Raw genomic sequence first — 18,030 nt, 5'->3', positions numbered from 1 at the left:
GTCACGATAAGTGCTCGCACGCGGCTTTTGTCTGCGACATTCTCATATACCTCATTCAAGGATGAAAGTAAGGAGTCGAGAAGTATTTTGTTGTTACACCCATCAACAGGTATCTCATACTTTGTTGTGACTGGCAGTATCTTGACTTTGGCCCGGAGTCTGAAATGGAAGTCAAAACCGTCTGCATCTGGTTAGTACTTGACTCAATGATGGGACGGCTCACAAACTCCAGTACGGTGCGGGCACCAACACAATATCCCCTTCATCACAAATGCTGAATAAGAGTGAGTCAAGACATGATGTAGCTCCAGGTGTAACCACTATGTGCTCTGAGAGGACAGGACTAAGCGGCTTGAAATAAGTGTTAAAGAAGTCTGCTGCTGATGCAAGCAGCGATGCATCACCACCAAAGCCTTGAGCGTAGGATAGATGCTAATGTTGAAATTAGTTCCTTGATCAGAACGATTATAGACGGTGATACCTACATCTTCAGTCAGATGCCTCTGAATAGCCTCCTTGTAAAGACGTTGAAGCTCAGGCCTGATTAGCCAGTTCTCGGCTGTAGCAAGATCTATCTTATCGGAACACCTGTTGTCAAGAGTTGATGAAACTGTTGGCAAAATAGCTTTTACAGTATCTCTTATCTGAGAAGAGAGAACCTCAGTTAGTGTCATAATTAAAATCAAATATTATAAGAAAATAATATTTTTAAATCAACTATAAGATACTGTAATATTACTAGAAGTATATTATAATTAAAATCTATATAAAATCTATTAATATCTCTATATTAAAGGAATTCTCACTTTAAAGCTTTAATATATCTGGCTACACTTTCCAGTCGGTATGTTTCGCTAAGTCTCCGGCCGGTATGCTTCGCTAAGTCTCCGGCCGGTATGCTTCGCTAAGTCTCCGGCCGGTATGTCCCCGCTAAGTTTCGGGCCGTATACAGAGTAAAATTGTCCATTTTGCATTGCCTAAGCCCTCAAGGTTCGCAACATCTTTAACAGGGGTAGTGGTTTCTCTAGAGGTAGGGTAATGTTAACCTCAATACAGATAGCTAACACAGAGTAATTATTATTATGTCTACTAAAAGGGACAGAGATTTAAGAACTGATTAGTTTAAAGATTAGATTAATGATACTAATTCTATAGGCAATAGCTGTAGAACTTGTAGTAATGTATTTTCGGTAAGTTAAAGAAACTATTGTTAATCAAGTAAATATAACTTAAGGCTATATTAACTGTTTACTGAAAAATCCGATCTAAGTCCATCTCGCTCTCCACTAGTATTTTCAATGTAACCTCGACCCGGGAAGCAAGTTTAGCCACCTCATGTGGTGGAATGCATGAGTTATCGTACTCTATCCTAAGCGTCAAGCTACCATCCGGAACCTCCATAAACTCAAACATCAGCTTGAACTTGGCACCATTTGCCCATATATGGCGAGATTCAAAGGATGGAATATCCAACTTTAGTTGGGTCACCATTCTGTCATCTAGAAACGTGACCATAATGTCAAAAATCGGATGGTTGGGATACTGGCGGTTGACATCAAGTACATCAACAATGCGATCCCAACAGGTCGCATGGGCCACTGCGGCCTGCATAGAGCATTGAGTTGATTGAAGGAAAGAAGAACCTCGAATTGTCTTGGAGTGCTTCACTCTGATAGGTAAAGGTTGGAGAAAAAGTCCAATCGTCTGTAGTTCGTCGTCGGTTTGTCGGTGCATTGAAGGCACGCCAATAACCATGTCCATATCACTCACATCTTGGTGAAGACAAACAGCAACAACTGCAATAGCTAACTGCTGATTACTACAGGCCCTTGCTGAAGATAGCTTCATGATAGAAGCCCAAAGCTGGTGGTCAAGCTGCATAGTGAAAGAGCGCCCCTGATACGTAGTTCTCAATGGTGAATCACGTAATAGCTTTGGCGCTTGAGGTAGATCTCTCAGATAATCCCTCCAGAAATGATCAACGGATTCGGAAGACACATCCACGAGTGACGTAGAGTCGGCGTAGATGGGCCTTTTTCGTACCTGGTGCCCATGATAGAGCTGAGATGCATCGCGAAGAAGAAGACTGAGTGTAGTGTAATCTGCTACAACATGGCTGATGATAACCATAAGCTTGTTCCTTGCCACAAAGACTCGTATGGGGCTTTCCTGTGCCAAGTCGAAGGGGCGGTTTGCTTGTTTCCAAAAGTCCAAATCAGACAAAGCTTCGACGCGTGGTGGTGCCGAGTCAGAATATCTCTTTGAATCATCCCCATCGAGACTGAATCGCGACGATAGAATTTCTTGTCTCTGCAAAACCTGATTCCATGCCCAGATCAACCTGTCTGTACGAACTGATACTTGACTGAAAGTGGAAGCAAAACAGACGTTGAAAGAAGCAGTCCCTCTGGAAGATTGGTACTTAACGAGCCACTCGTGTTCAATGGGCGAGACCCTGTCCCCAAGCCGAGCGCAAGATACAGCTGGAGGCTTTGACTGGGCTGAGTCAAGCAGAACTCGTAGGCTATCCGACATCCCACGGACCGACGGTTTGGATAAGATCAGTTGAAGAGGAATTCGCATCTTGAATGTTTCACTCAGCATTTGAGCAAGACGTATCTGTTTCAAGGAGTGTCCACCCAAAGAAATAAAGTCCGAATCAAGAGTCACTTGCTTCGTGTCTTCAATTCCAAGGACTTTGCAGACAACACAGGAGACCAAACGCTGCATATCGCTCAAAGTCTCAGTCTGGCTCAGTGAAGCTCTTTTGCAGGCATCTGAAACAGCTCGGTAGTCAACTTTTCCAGCTGGCGTCATGGGAATCTTGCTCAGAGCAACAAGATGTTGTGGGATGGCGTAGCGGGGCAAAGCTGAGGATATCTTGGCTTTCAACCGCTGAATGTCGATATCTTCTGGTTGAACAACTGCTACAAGCTCATCTTGTTTTCGAGCGAGAGCAACTCCAGAAAGTTCGGGTGCTGCTCGCGAGATGCGAACCTCCAAGTCATTCAGATCTAGACGATATCCACGCAACTTGATCTGACGGTCATTTCGGCCAAGGCAACATATTTCACCAGCTTCATTCCAGTACCCTCGATCCCCTGTCCGATACATGGTTTCCCCATTTCTCATGATGGTGTCCAGAAGAAATCTCTCTTTAGTTTGACTATCAAGACCCACGTATCCCCGGGCAACTTGGACACCTGCAATGTAGATCTCACCGATCATACCTTGATGTGCCAGTTTCCCCTGCGAGTTCAAGATGTAGATTCTTGTTGTTGGGTTGGGTGTTCCGATGGTCACTGGATCACCGGGAGTCAGCCGTTTGATGGTTGCTCCGCCAGTGCCCTCGGTAGGGCCATACATGTTGTATAGGGTTTTGACAGATGACCAACGGTCCGATACTGTCTGAGGAACCGGTTCGCCGACAAGGTACACCTTCATATTTTGTCAGTCCTAGAGCATAAATAAGGAACGGAGTGACACTTACCCATTTCAGCATCGGATAGTCGTCGGGGTTTAGGACTCTAGCAATAGAGGGCGTTAGAATCGCCGCGTGGGCCGTGTCCAAAGCACCTAAGGGATCGGCATTAGACGGCAAAACCAGTGTTGCACCATGTGTCAATGCGGAGAAGATCTCATGAATGCTTCCGTCAAATGCGACCGACATGACCTGAGCAATACGAACTCCAGGCTGAGCAAAGAGTCTCACCTCAAGATCACTCTGGAAAGCAACCAGCCCTTCATGGGTGCACATGACGCCCTTGGGGGTCCCAGTAGAACCAGAAGTAAAGCAGAGATAGGCATTCGCCCATGGCTTGGGTATCATGTCTATCTTCTGGGGTTTGAGAAGAGGATCTGCCAGAATTGAGTCTATCGAGTCGCTTAGATCGCAAGTCGATGGTGTTTGGCAAAGTTGGCATGTCTTTGGAGTGAGAAACAACTTTGCTTTGGCATTCCGAAACATGGTTGCTCTCAATTCCGATGGAAGAATCGGGTCCAATGATGAGTATACACCGCCTGCCTTGAGGATACCAAAGATTGCCACGATCCAGTTGAGCGACTTATCCGAGTGAACGCAAACAATGTCACCTTGGGAGATCATCGAGGTAATTCTGGTAGCAGCACAAGTTGTCATGATGTCAAGGTCGCGATATGTTACTTGAACAGCCCCGTCATCGACTGCAATGCTATCTGCATGCCTCTCTACATATCTGCTGAACAAGCTGACAAGGTCGTCGCTGACTGAGGATCTTGTGGTTCGACCTGAGATGCAGTTGCCAAATTTAGCCAAGAGGGCTCGGCTTGGTGCTGACACGAGAGCCTCCATAGCCGCCATTATCGGCGTGTGCACTCGAGTGATTTGTTCAAGTGCAAGTTGATAACAAGACATGATTCTCTCAGCGTCCACCGTGGAGAGTCTGTCTTTGTGGTACTGAAACTGAAGGCTCTCAGTGTTGACAGTTATGCCCAGCGGGACATCGCTCTGTTGAGACTTGGACGTCGCAACTGGTCGAATGTCGAATTCCGACCAATCATCCTGCCATGCCTCTACAGACAGCGTCGATTCATAATCTCGACTAAATCCATGCTCTGTACATGTCCACGAAAACTGCTCAAGGTCAAGAAGGCTCCTAAACAGCGAAGCGAGGAATTGTTGAACCGTAGCATCTGGATCAGCAAAGATGTACAATGGCATTGAATTGATCACGGGACCAATGACCTTGTCCGAGTTTGCAATAGGTATATTTCTTCCGCTGAGCAGAGCACCAAAAACAACAGTCCTGGAGTCGGAGAAGCTAGATAGGACAAGCGCCCATGCAGCATAGAACATGGTAGCCAAAGTGACGTTGCTATGCTTGGCAGCCAACAACAGACGACTTCGCATATCACATATAGAGAGCGTGATAGCTTTGGCCTCGTTGGTCCTCTTGCTCATGTTGGGCTTTGGAAGCTGCAATGTACCGCTGGCCTCAGGATGAAGCTGCCTTTGGCGTGACCAAAATTCTTTTGCAATGCTGGCGTTATCCTTTTGGTAAGCCTTTAGATCTTGCGTCCATTTCCAAAAGGATGGCATATTGCTTGGGACGTGGCCGCTGGCGACTCTTAGGACGTTGCGTAGGAGAAGCTGCGCTGAGATCCCATCGATCAGAGCATGGTGTACTGTCCAAATGACCTGAAAGTTGCCGTCGTTCGTATCTTGGGACAGAACGGTGAACCTGGAACCGATGGTCGCCGTCTTTGATTTGTCTTCTGAGGGATCTTCAACCCATATAAAACGCGAATGCTGAGTACCAGCCAACGGCGTTGCCCAAGTCAGATCAAAGATATCGGCTTGTTCGACAATAAACCTCCATGCTGCCTGAAGCTTATTGATGTCTTCATTTCGATGCACCATGGTAAACCGAATCATGTTCATCCGCCTGTCTTTGAGAGTCCCGTGGACCAGAGCAAGCTGCATCTCTGTGGCCTGCTGGGCCCCATATTCCACAAAAGTCGAGTCGAAACGATCGGTCGGTAAGCTCTTTTTAGGAAGATACACTTCATTTGCCAACGTGGGAGCGGAGGAACATATGCTTGGGCATGACGTCCCAAAGCTGGAGAAGTCCGGGCTGGATATAATATCTTGTTCCGCGGGAGAGACTGTCTGCCAGTCGCTATCAAACAGAACAGTTGAAGAGTCTGTGGAGGTCGAATCGACTTGTACGTCGTAAGATTCCAGCGATGGGTATTCGAAGAGGGTGAAAATATGGTTAAGTGAAGTGCTCGTAAGGATCATCTCTCGCGTGACTGCTATTCCCCTCTTGCGGAAATGATTTGCAAGAGATGTTGCTTTCAGCGAGTCTCCTCCATTTTGAATAAAACTGGAATCAAGGTCTAGACTTTCCACGGCAATCTTGAGGATTATCGCCACAGTGTTCAAAGCTTGGTTATTCATCGTGTTGTCCATGATGGAGGATGTGTTGCTGCAAAGTCTTGTGGTCTTTTCAAGATGCTCTGAATACAGATTTCGTCAAGACATCAGTTGGGTGAGTCCTTTTGTGTCTACTACCATGGTTCGACCTGTCGCAGTGCTACAAGTCCAGACGGTAGCTGGCCCTTCCGTTGTGTGCTGCATCGGGCCATCGGTGTCCTGCATAACTGCAGCATAACTCCTTCGGCCCGTCACTTGTCAAGAGTCTAATCCTCCGAAAAATTGCCTGATAATCTTAAATATCCGACAAGTTTAACAATCAATTTCTTTGCGAAACCGAAAGATTTGTTTACCCAGGCTAATACATGCGCTCTCATATTCTTCTTGCTATGTCGACCACCGCAAATGCGACCTTTGACGCCCTTGTTATAGGGGGCGGCCCAGCTGGACTCTCAGTAGCAACCAGCCTAGTGCGCCAGGTGTACAGAGTAGCCGTCTTCGACTCTGGAATTTACCGCAATGCCCCGTCTAATCACCTGCATAACTTGGCTTCGTGGGATCACAAGTCACCAGCCGAGTTTCGTTCCCAGGCTCGGCAAGACCTCTCAGACCGTTATGCGGACCTAGTCCAGTTTATAGACAAGCAGGTTGACGTTGCCAAGAAAACCGATTCTGGTTTTGAGCTGGTCGATGCGGATGGCATTACTTGGACAGGCAAAAAGCTGTTCCTGGCTACAGGATGGAAGGATCTTTTCCCTGATATTCCCGGTTACTCTGAGTGCTGGGCCAAAGGAATGTGAGTGTCTAAGTTTCTTTGACCCCAAGAAAGAACTATAGAGTCACTAATGCCATCAGCTTTCACTGCCTCTTCTGCCACGGATATGAGGATCGAGGCAAGCCATCTGCTGGTGTCCTGGGTATGAACTTTAGTGGCAGCTCGCCCATGGCACTCCATCTTGCTCGCATGGTCCTACGGCTCGCTGATAAAGCCGTAATCTATACCAACGGAGCAAACGGTCTGGGCGAGCAGATCAAGTCCGACCTCACAGCCACTGGTACAGCCGGGGCCAAGAGTCGCATCACAGTAGACAATCGCAACATCGTGGGTCTGTCAATGAGGTCTAAGGGCAGCTCGGATATTGTGATCAAGTTCGAGGATGGCTCTGAGGTGGTTGAGGGATTTTTGGCCCACGGGCCGATGGGGCAGATTAACGGGCCTTTTGCCGAGCAGCTAGGGCTTGAACTTACACCGACCGGCGACATCAAGACGGAGGGCCAGATGTTCGAGACTCAGGTCAAGGGAGCCTTCGCAGTGGGAGACTGTGCGACCGTGATGAAGGCGGTTTCCCAGGCAATTGGTATGGGTTGCTTGGCAGCTGGTGCGGCGGCCGCTCAACTTGGCGCCGAGCTGGCTTGATGGGACATGTATTTACATGAACACGGTGCTATTTCTCATAAATTAGGTAGATTCTTAATTATCTCAAAGCATTCTCTTGTATTGGTTTACAAAACTGTCCCTGAAACTTTGCATATCTAACGGTATCCTGCCCTTGGTGACTTGGTCGACCCCAGTCTAATAAATTAATAAACCACTTATCTGCTTAAGCAGTCACTCTTGCCATAAATTGCACCGAGGGACACTTTTAAATTAACGGATAGCCTGTGTATGCACTTGTACCATGTAATTTCTGTGAAGCTGGATGCCGACATAATCTTGCTCCTCCGAGGTTTCTGTAATACGGACCGAGAAGAGCATGCCGGCCATCCTGCATAGAGCTCAGTGTCTCCCTCCAACCAATTACCATTTGTTCACGTAAGTATATATACCTCTAGTAAACCTGAAATGCTGATCCGTATACAACGGTACAAGTGCTGGTCTCTCACTGAAGTAATACCATTATTTCGTCATCATTCTGAACTCACCATGTCGCTTTCCCAAACCCTTGTCCAGCTCGAGGCATCGTTGACAGCTTTCCTCTCGGTGCTGACCAACGATGGGGTCAAGAAAGAATTGCAAGACCTGTTGCACAATGAAGAAACTTTGCCAGATAAGGAGGTCTTGAAGCGTGCTACCTCCGTAGTGGATAAGCTGGGGGAAATGCAATCAATATTGGAACCGGCCCACCTCATCCTCGCCGACCATTTCTTTGGTAACCTACCTCCCAACTTATCCGCTATTCAGTTATTTATTGACTAACCAGATATATAGGATACACTGATACCAAGTGTCTCGTTGCAGCGGTAGATCTGGATGTTCCTGGTCATCTCGCCGATGGTTCAAAAACATTGGAGCAGTTAGCTACGGCGACCAATGCAACGCCACTTAGGCTCGGCCAAATCCTTCGTCCTCTCTACACCAAGGGAGTCTTGTCCTATGAACCTGCAACGGAGAAATATGCTTTGAATCATGTATCCAGACTCTTACTCAAGGATCATGTAACTCAGTGGCATAACTGGGTGACTCTGTACGGCAATCAATTTTTCGATATCGCAAGAGGCATCCCAGAAGCTGTTCGTGCAGGCTCTACTCGATGCGCCGCACAGGTCAACTTTGACACTGACTTGGATATGTTTGCTTATTTTGAAAGCCAAGGCTGGATCCCGCAACTACATAAGACCCTTGGAGGGGGTGCCAAGGCCATGGCCCCTGGAATTCTGGCGGATTATCCTTGGCATGAGATTGGAGATAAAACTGTCATGGATATCGGAGGAGGCAGTGGAGCTCTACTAGCTTCGCTCCTACGAGCTAACCCTGGGATGTCGGGAGCTCTATTTGACCGGCCGGCGGTGATAGATCACATCAGTCCATTCTTCACTAAAGGTGGTCATTTTGAAGACCTGGAAAGCCGAGTGCCTCGCGATAATCTCATATCTGGGGACTTTTTAGAAGTAGTGCCCAAGTATGAGGTTTACACAATGAAGTGGTGCCTCCATGACTGGGATGATGACAAGGTTGTCAAGATTCTGAACAACATTCGGGAGGCCATGATTGTGACCGAATCGAGCCGCTTGGTAGTATTGGAGTCCGTCTTGTCCGACACTCGAAGTGGTAGGCTTTCGGTGTACGGAGACATCAACATGATGATGACTGTCAATGGCCAGGAACGGACAGAAGCTAAATGGAATGAACTAGCGAAAAGGGCTGGGTGGCGGACCGAGAGGATCTGGCCGTTAAGGAATGCTTGGGTACAGGCTATTGATTTGAGGCCATAAAGGTATCTTCAGAGATGAAATTCCGATATGATGTTCGGTCCGCTGTTCTTGACAACTAGCTATTTATTCCAATCTAGATACAGGCATAGACTTCAAACAGCACTGGTTCGGAAATACTATCACATCTCAAGAGCCATCATGATGAGTGGTGAAATAGTCAACGGAGACCTTGATGCCGATGGCAGGGTGATCCTCTACATTATCAAAGGTATAGCTCAAATGTAGACATCCCAGACCTCGAAGCTAATTGAGTAGCTGATGCCACATCGTACATCAACTACATCAAACCTATTATTCTCGCCGAAGAGCTCAAAACTCCATATGTCCTTTCAATCATCGATACCAAGGACGAATGGTTCTACAAGATCCACCCAGAGCGATACGTCCCATCTCTTAAGGACCGCGATCCAGAAACTGGACAAGATGTCATTGTTTTTGAAGGCACTGCCTGTCTCCAGTATCTCGCGGACCGATCGGATAATAATGGAGAGTGGGCAGGAAGAACAGCGGCCGAGAAGGGAGCTGTGCTTTCATGGACGGCCTATCAGACCGCAGGATTGGGGTAAGCCGATTAGGGATGTTACGGATGTGAGGATGTATGTTGACGGTCTAGGGCTACGGCAAAGTATTGGCTCTATTTTCTAAAAGGGTACCCGAGCAGACAGGAGCCAGTCCAGCTTCCAAGGACAATCGAGAAGTGAGTTGGTAAAACCGATGGTTTTTACTCGTGAGTATAATAACTAACTCACCAACTCCAGACTACACCAGAATACGACTAAGCAATGGGATATCCTCAACAAACGCCTGACAGAACCAGGGCAGAAATACATTGCTTTAAAGGACCGTCCCACGTTGGCAGACTTGTCTTATCTTCCCTTTGCCATGCCTTGGATGTTCAATCTGTTTGGTGTAGACATAAAGGATTGGCCAGCTGTTGACGAGTGGGCTCAAAGAATGTTGGACCGGCCAGCTGTGAAGGACGTTTTGGAGAGAGCGCCTCGATTCGGCCATGACTAATATTTCGTCTGGTGTAAGACTTGGATATGCGATAATGGATGTAGTTAGTTGAATCTTCGTGGCCGATGGGATGGGCCGAAAAGGTAGCAACGGCCACCGAAATATCCCCCCCACCCGCTACCAAGCCCTCATTGGGCAAGGGCTTTCAGCTCCCAAGGTGGCCAAAGTTTAGATATTCATTCATCGTTGCCAATATTACCTGACCACCCAACGATCACATTCAATCCAGTCCAATCCAATCTCATTCACAAAGATGGTCAACGTTCCCATGACCCACGCACTTCATGACTTAGCCGCGGTAACTTGGAGCCCTTTGATAGGCCCATTTCTCGTCTTGTTGTTCCTTGGTTTGAGGCTACTTATCCGGCCCGTGAACTGGTTGCTGTCGACGATTATTGATGTGTGCTAAAACGATCATTCTTCACGACAATTGCTTACTCTATACAGGCCTTCTTATCCAGCCTTCATCAAGTCCGTGATGTTGGGGCCGGGAAACCCTTTCCCTCAAATAAATACCGTTTCCCCGGTGGCCAAGGGGACGCAGCCAAGTTTCTCCACGGCAAAGAGAACAGTGTGAAATGGGAGTCAGAGTACGGGCCCATCTACCGTATATGGTCAGGTCCAAATCCTGAAGTGTACGTGAGCCCAACACCCCGAGTCTCGCTTCGTTCGCCTAATCTATTATAGTGTTCTGACAAGGCCTGAAGACGTGCAGCAAGTCTTCAAAGATTCAGACAGACACATCAAAGCGGTCAATAATAACTCCGGGTATCTACTTGGACAGCTACTTGGAAAATGCGTTGGTCTCGTGAGCCAGGATGAATGGAAACGAGTCAGAGAGGTCTCAGAAGTTGCATTCGTACGAAGCACGGTACCTAAATACTTGGAAACCATCCAGAAGCGAACTGTACGCCACTTCAAGACCCTTGAATCCGGCGAGAACTTGGCCAACGGAGTCATCGATCCAGCAGCCGACCTGAAGATGCTCCCTTTTTGGATCATCGCTGACGTGCTCTACGGAAGTTTATCAAAGGAAATGGAAGACTCTCTTGCTAAACTTGCACCTCTGCGCGAGGGCATATTTCGCAAGGTCATGCAAGGCGACGACCTATCCAGATTCAATTGGTCACGGTTTTTCCCGACCATAACCAACAAATCTCTTAAGTCATTTAAAGAGCAGTGGAATGGATTTAATAAGGACGCCCTTGCTCGAGCTGTCTATGTTGGATCTAGTCCACCGGTTGTGGACCTCTATAATGCTGTGGCCTCCGGGACAATGTCCCAGGATCATCTCTTGCACACACTCGATGAGATTCTCTTTGCCAATCTAGATGTTACATTGGGGGCTATTTCCTGGAACCTTGTGTTTTTAGCTGCCAATCCTAAACATCAATGTTATATCCTTGATGAAGTACGAGAATGGAAGCAAAGCCCAAAGGGAGGAGATTTCAACAACTACTTCACAGACTCAACCACCTATCTATCGGCATGTATCTCAGAATCATCCCGACTACGGCCCCTCGCTGCCTTTTCTGTTCCGCAGGCAATTCCAACAGACCGTGTCATCAATGGGTATCTTTTCCCCGCTGGCACCAACTTCATCGTCGACGCATATGCTCTGAACCAGCGAAACCAGTTCTGGGGAAAAGACGGTCTTGAATATCGCCCAGAGCGTCATCTATCTTTAAGTCCAGTCAAAGCCAGGTATCAATTTTGGAGGTTCGGTTTTGGGCCGCGGCAGTGTATGGGAAGGTTTGTGGCGGATGTGATGTTGAGAGTAATTCTGGTTCATTTAGTAGAGGGCTATGAATTGCAACTTACCGATGACCAAGCCGAAGAATGGAAGAGGGATCCCGACACTTGGATCAATCACCCGGAAATGAAGTTGAAGTGCATAGTCAGACAGAAAAGTTAGATCGACTAGTAATGGTGTTGCAGTTATGGAAAGCTTCATGGCTGTTACGCTCCGGTATGTTCAAGCAATTTGAAATGCATGTGCTTATGCCATGGTCCAAATTTGCAACTATCGACACTCCAGTACATTTACTCAAGCTTATGGTCTGACTCGATAAATACAAGACGTTCCTTATAATCCCTTGAAGCCTCGCGATTCTGGTCGATCTTCCTTCGGTTCTTCCTTAGAAACTCTCGGCCCTCTTCCTGGCGCTCCTTAGATAGCGGTTCGGGAAGGATACCAGGAAGTGGATTGTACCACTGCTCTTGCGGAGTTTTTGTTCCATCGACTTCGCGAAAGAATCTCTCTTCCTCCTTATCGTAATAGTTGCGGTCTAGTAAAGCTTTTATCAATGCAGGCCTTAGAGCAATTGCATAGTGGATATTGCAATCAGCATCAAGGTATCGGAAAATCCCGTCACGGCCGAGGTGTACACTGCCTAGTAGATCCAGGTCATGGCACTCCATTTTATATAGAATATCGCTCATTTCTTGTTGTTCAGGCGAAAGGTCTTGATATGCAATGCCGGGACAAGTTGGACCAGCATTAGTTGCCTCTTGATGTTCTGGATTAGATTGAGACATAATTAGAGAGGACTTCATTGAATGTTAAGTCGCGTTGAATTGTGATAGATAAAGACCGAACAATGGGCTTGGGTTTATCTTTAAATAACCTCAATTACATTAGTGATGTCACGTGATAGTTACGTAACACGAATTGGCCCCTGAATCTTCAATTGGCTAAACTAGCGAGCTCCAGGACTGTTGTGACTTTTCAAGAGCGCCCTCGTGTCTGTGTCAACTCGAGAAGTCCCCTTCGACCCAACAGCACATAGCCCATTGACTAGCCATCAAAATATGGCTCGACAAGTTGTAAGATTCGTAAACTTCCGTACGAGATCAGTGTCCAATAACCCCATTACACGCGGCTTTCGGCAAGCTTGAATCAGATCATATTCCTCAATGGGAAGATAGCAACCAACATGCATATGGACTTTACCTGCGAAATCGAACGTATCACCCAACTTGGCGTGCCGAGTTCCGAACACGATCCGCTGCATCCGCAGTGTATGAACACCTGAAGGTGCTTCCTGTATCTAAATAGAGACATTACTTATATCTTTATACCAAGTACGGATTACTTGTTACGCCCTCTTGCTATAGTAATGCTGACTTTACTCTCTCAGCTTAACAAGTATACTATAGACTAGTATTAAGTAAGATTAAAGTTAAAGTTAAATTAATATATAGGCCTTTGTTTAAGAACACGGGCTGCTCAGTTGCTATTGCGGTAATTTATTTTAAAGGATTGTTCGTTTTACTAAAGATTTATGTATGTTGGTCCTTAACTTACCTAAACTCTAATTATTGTCGGCCAACGACTGCAATACCTACCCAGCCTCTGGCATGTGATTTCCTTAGAGTCTTAAGTATAAGAGCTGCAGGAGGCAAAAGATATTCTACTCAACGCCAGACACAACTATACTCAGTAATATCGAGTTCAACAACCATATATATAGCGGTAGTGCCCGAAGCTATCACGAGTCCCCAAATACTTATATACCTCATAAAGAACACGTTCTCGCCCCTGCAACTAATATCGATATAATGAAGCTTACCCCAGACCGATAGCAGGCGATATTTACATCATCTGCAACTTAAGTTGCTGATAATAAACCCAAGCAGGCTTACCTCTACATCGAATAGCACTCCCTCCCAGACTTCATCTAGTGTTTCATTGGACGTTGACAGTATTGGCTCCGTGGATTGTCCGGCAGTTATAACCCTTATGGCCAAACTCCCACGAATAACCATCATAGCTTCGTATACTTTGTTCAGATAGACATTCTCCAAAAGGGATAAGTATGACCAAGCTCCACTCAGCGCGTAGATGAGCCTGTAGAATAAGCGTTTTGGGCAATCGGCACTAAAAATCATGCCTCCGAGAGCTACCGAAACGAGACTGCTGAACGCGGGCAACTAGCCTCCGACGCTCCGTTATGCGTGCGACTGTCCTCTTATGGCGACTACTCGCGGGGATGATGGAGCTCGTGCTACAAAGGAATCGAGAAGGCTCAATCAACTTTATAAGCTGGGAGCTTGTTATTATGTATCAGGATGTTAGAATTGTAGTAAAGTATATACAAAACGGTTTGCCTAATGCAGTGTAATTTCTATCGACTTCACCCTATCTTAGTAGGAAAGCTTGGCTATTCCTCAAGCTGATACTACCTGACAGCACCATTCAAGATGTCCTGCACCTTCCAGCCTTATCGTTTGGAGTCAGGGTAGCATTGAGAGTAAAACGGGTTAAGAACCTTGCAATAGAAGCCCTTGCCACACTGCATGCTCCCGGTCCACTCATTGCCACCGCACTGCTGGTACTGCCCCTGGGCCTTGGAGACGGGAAGGGCTAGGATAGCGGCACTGGCCCTTTCAGCGACAGTGACGATGTACGCACTCGGGTTGGTGGTGACCATGCCTGGGAAGATAGAAGCGTCAGTGACGAAGAGGTTGTCAGTGCCATAGACCTTGGTGTTGAGGTCAACGACAGCGGTTCCACCTGAGCGACCGTCATCCTTGCCGAGCTTGTTGGTTCCAATCCAGTGATTGGCACGGCGGTTGCTCCACGAAACGACCATCTATACATATCATTAGACCGTGCCTTGAATGCCAGCAAACAGTCATGGACCACTTACATCATCGATGTATTTCTGGGAGGTGACACCTGGAGCGGGTTGAAGCCACTCTAGACCCTCCACACCAGAAAGAGCTTTGCGAAGGTTGTCGAGGGCTTTCACAACAGCCTTCTTGTCTTCCGCGTCGTTGAGGTATGGGTTACCAGAGACAACCGTGTTAAGAGCGCTGGTGATGGTCATGCGCCCGCGTGACTTGGCACCACGGCCGAGATACTGGCTAATGGTGATGGACTCTGGTTTATGAGTTAGGTCTGGTCTAGTAAATTGCATTGGTTGTCAAGGTGTACTTACTGTTGCTAGTCTCACCGAGACTGGGCTCCACGCGAGCAGTCCACTGCATAGATCGAACGCGGCCATCAGCACCAGAAATCTCGTCAAAGATGATTGGGCCAATGTTGGGAGCAGCTTGAGCGAGAATACCAGAGCGTGCATCTGCCTCCAAGTCAGTCTTGATGGTTCAGCTACAGAAGATAAAGATCACTTATACTGACCCAAGTACTTGTTCTTATCCGAGGGGATTGGGTTGTCATAGGCCTCATAGAAGTCGTAGAACACAACGCTGGGGTGCTTGATAACAGTGTCGGTCTGTCATACTGTTAGCCGGGCAATCGTGTTACTCGCGATATGCGCTTACATTGGTATGGTCCTCGAGATTGTAACCAACAGGCAGGTTGATCCACTGCTCCTTGGCGATCATGGAGCCACCATCGCGGCTAGAGTTGGCGACAACGCTGAGCTGGTCCTCTGGGCCAATACCACCTATGAAGCATGATTAGAACTAACAAACTCTAACAGTATATGTGAAGAGAAGACTCACTGCGAAGTAGGATCTTGGCACTACCGAAAGTGCCAGCTGCAAGAACAACACGGCCAGTCTCGGGAGTGAGCTTGACGGTACCGACATACCCAGCGCCAGAGAAGGGCTCGACCTCAAGGCCGGTTACGTGACCACCAGAGCGAACGACACGTCTGACTTGGGTGTTGGTCCAGTACTTGAAGTTGTTCCGCGCTTTGGCAGAGACGAGATAGGTAGCAAGGGGCCCTCCTCGCTCACCATTGGAGAACATGAAAGGCGGGTGGGTATAAGTACGGTTCTTTGCACCCGGCTTCTCAAGAGCGTTGACTTCATTCCAACCGGCCTTGTTAAGTGCTCCAGCGACAACCTTGAAACCCTGGTCGAGGTACAGCTTGCCATCCATTGATGGGTAACGTGTACCAGGAATGCGACCAAAAACACGCTGCTCGTAGGTGGCCATGTCTTTGGCTTTCCAGCCATCGGGGAAGTTGAAGTCCCAGTCTTGAGGATTGGGACGCCACCACAGGCCAGCGTTGATGGCGGTGCCTCCACCGAGAACACATCCAGCCATCTGATCGGTATCGGGGCAGGCAATGCCGGAAGAGTCTGCCCAGATCTCGTTACATAGGCCTGGAACATCGAAGCGAGTTAGGTTGGTGCCTCCAAGCCAGTCTGGCTTACGAGTACCGCCCCAACGGCCTGAAGATGGAGGTCCCTTCTCGATGAGAAGAACCTTCTTGCCAGCCTCGCTGAGACGGTCGGCGATGGGGAGACCACCAGCACCACCGCCGACAACAACGTAATCGTATGTCTCATCCGGGACGGGGGTACCAGTAGGTGCAGCTGTAGAGCTAGGCTCAGCAGTAGCGGTAGAAGTTGGCGTGCTACCGCCATCGCAGTTGCCATCGACAACCTTAGTGGCGAGCTTAGCCCACTTGTCATAATCACCATTGAAAGCGTTGCTGGTGAGCTGGCCACCGAAGATGCTCTGAGTTTCGTGCTGGAGCATCCTGGCCTCACGGGGACACTCGGGATCAATCACATCCGTGGTGCTATGAGCCCAGCCGAGGACGGCGATCGAAGATGTAGTAGCTAGTTGACCCGAGTTCCCGTCTTGGGACCAGGAAGTGCAGCCCTGGCAGCGGTAGATAAGAGTAAAACCATCCGCAGTGATGCTGGAAGAGATCTGGGTCAGAGTAGCCTTGCCTTTGTACGGGACAGGCTCGACCTGGGCGTTGGCCCAGAGGAAGGACGTGAGAATATCGCCATCGTGAGGGTAGGCCATGAGTAAGAGCGAGTTTGTCATGGGTCCGCCGTAGGAGAGACCGCACCATCCGGTGCCCTTGCCGCTGGGAGTCGTGCATTTCTGTATACATGGTCAGAGAAGTAGAGCTATCGATACCGAATAGTGCCTTACAATGTATCCAATGAACTCATCGGCGTTTGTGGTCTGGCCATCCTCGGGGAAAGTGAAGCCGAAAGTCATGCGGGATCCGGATGCAGTCCATGTGTCGAACACGATCCCAGTGTCAGGGTCGGTATAGGACGCGGGCGTTGATTGTTGTGCAGACACATACTGGGTAACTTCTCAAGGTCAGCACTCTAAAACTGCCGAAGCGAAACACTTTGAGACTCACGAGGCGTTAGGGCTAGAAGCCATAGCGAGCGGTAGAAAATCATGATGACGAATCCCCGGTCGACGATTGGTGAAGCCCGTGGCTAGACTAGAAAAGCAGGGCAGAAGGCGCCTTCATATATCGAAGGGAGCCATGATTAGCCATGAGGCAGTCGAAAATGACCAAGGACCGATGCCGTATTTAGATGCTACATTGTACGCTCCGAAGGAGAACAAAACAGGGTGTGCCCTAGCAGGGGTCTGTGACGGATGAAACGAACCTTATCCCTTTCCCCAGTTGATGACGGAGATCCGGGCCTTGTTTCCAACATTATCTTTATGCTTACCATCAATCTGCGACGGCAGTTCCTCTAACCCAAACAAACTCATGGTCCTTCATTCTACAAGAGCCGAACGAGTGAGTAAGGTGCGCGATACAAGCATTAGCTATCAGATCTAGCAACTCGAAATAGCACTGCTAGTAATTACAGAACACTGGCATTTCGAATTTGATGGCTCATACCCTTATGCACGTAGTTCTGCCGTATCTTCGGTCAGACCCTTTTTGACGTGCTTCCTTCACCCAAGATTGTTATATTGCCCAATGCGTACATGCAAGGTCCGTGATTTCCAGAAGCGGGTGCCGGAGGTTAGTGCTCCTTTTCTCCCCGCAATCATCTGATAGTGGTTCAGCGGCACGATGCTCCGGGAGTGGGCTCCCCTGCTCAGGCACAGCCAGTCAGATTGACGGTGAACCCCCACCACCCAAGGTACTCTGCACTTACAGTGTAACGTTGGCGCCATAATTGCCGTCAGCCTTGGC

The 18,030-nt window shown here is 48.1% G+C and overlaps 6 protein-coding genes across 6 annotated transcripts; 4 read left to right on the top strand and 2 right to left on the bottom strand.

Moving 5' to 3' along the window:
• Positions 1 to 1,978: 1,978 nt before the first annotated feature.
• Positions 1,979 to 5,950, bottom strand: J7337_009143 (NRPS protein; the record flags this gene model as incomplete). Its single annotated transcript, XM_044826744.1, is given in 3 exon segments — positions 1,979 to 2,032; positions 2,044 to 3,438; positions 3,491 to 5,950. 3 exon segments carry the CDS (start codon positions 5,948 to 5,950, stop codon positions 1,979 to 1,981), a joined length of 3,909 nt encoding a protein of 1,302 aa, XP_044679661.1.
• Positions 5,951 to 6,303: 353 nt separating this feature from the next.
• Positions 6,304 to 7,331, top strand: J7337_009142 (uncharacterized protein; the record flags this gene model as incomplete). Its single annotated transcript, XM_044826743.1, has 2 exons — positions 6,304 to 6,710; positions 6,752 to 7,331. The coding sequence occupies 2 exons, from the start codon at positions 6,304 to 6,306 to the stop codon at positions 7,329 to 7,331; spliced, it is 987 nt and encodes a 328-aa protein (XP_044679660.1).
• Positions 7,332 to 7,838: 507 nt separating this feature from the next.
• On the top strand, positions 7,839 to 9,127 carry J7337_009141 (uncharacterized protein; the record flags this gene model as incomplete). The annotated part of the gene is made up of 2 exons (XM_044826742.1): positions 7,839 to 8,064; positions 8,124 to 9,127. The coding sequence occupies 2 exons, from the start codon at positions 7,839 to 7,841 to the stop codon at positions 9,125 to 9,127; spliced, it is 1,230 nt and encodes a 409-aa protein (XP_044679659.1).
• A 141-nt stretch (positions 9,128 to 9,268) lies between these two features.
• J7337_009140 (uncharacterized protein) lies at positions 9,269 to 10,144 on the top strand (the record flags this gene model as incomplete). The annotated part of the gene is made up of 4 exons (XM_044826741.1): positions 9,269 to 9,335; positions 9,383 to 9,689; positions 9,776 to 9,824; positions 9,896 to 10,144. The coding sequence occupies 4 exons, from the start codon at positions 9,269 to 9,271 to the stop codon at positions 10,142 to 10,144; spliced, it is 672 nt and encodes a 223-aa protein (XP_044679658.1).
• Positions 10,145 to 10,397: 253 nt separating this feature from the next.
• Positions 10,398 to 12,059, top strand: J7337_009139 (uncharacterized protein; the record flags this gene model as incomplete). Its single annotated transcript, XM_044826740.1, has 3 exons — positions 10,398 to 10,442; positions 10,592 to 10,779; positions 10,832 to 12,059. 3 exons carry the CDS (start codon positions 10,398 to 10,400, stop codon positions 12,057 to 12,059), a joined length of 1,461 nt encoding a protein of 486 aa, XP_044679657.1.
• Positions 12,060 to 14,367: 2,308 nt separating this feature from the next.
• On the bottom strand, positions 14,368 to 17,078 carry J7337_009138 (uncharacterized protein; the record flags this gene model as incomplete). The annotated part of the gene is made up of 7 exons (XM_044826739.1): positions 14,368 to 14,739; positions 14,797 to 15,029; positions 15,088 to 15,228; positions 15,288 to 15,381; positions 15,431 to 15,555; positions 15,614 to 16,958; positions 17,010 to 17,078. The coding sequence occupies 7 exons, from the start codon at positions 17,076 to 17,078 to the stop codon at positions 14,368 to 14,370; spliced, it is 2,379 nt and encodes a 792-aa protein (XP_044679656.1).
• Positions 17,079 to 18,030: the final 952 nt, after the last annotated feature.

Source organism: Fusarium musae, chromosome 6 (genome assembly GCF_019915245.1).
Source record: "Fusarium musae strain F31 chromosome 6, whole genome shotgun sequence".
Classification (NCBI taxonomy): domain Eukaryota; kingdom Fungi; phylum Ascomycota; class Sordariomycetes; order Hypocreales; family Nectriaceae; genus Fusarium; species Fusarium musae.
Note: the sequence above shows the minus strand (reverse complement) of the source record. Positions and strands in the feature narration are given on the sequence as shown.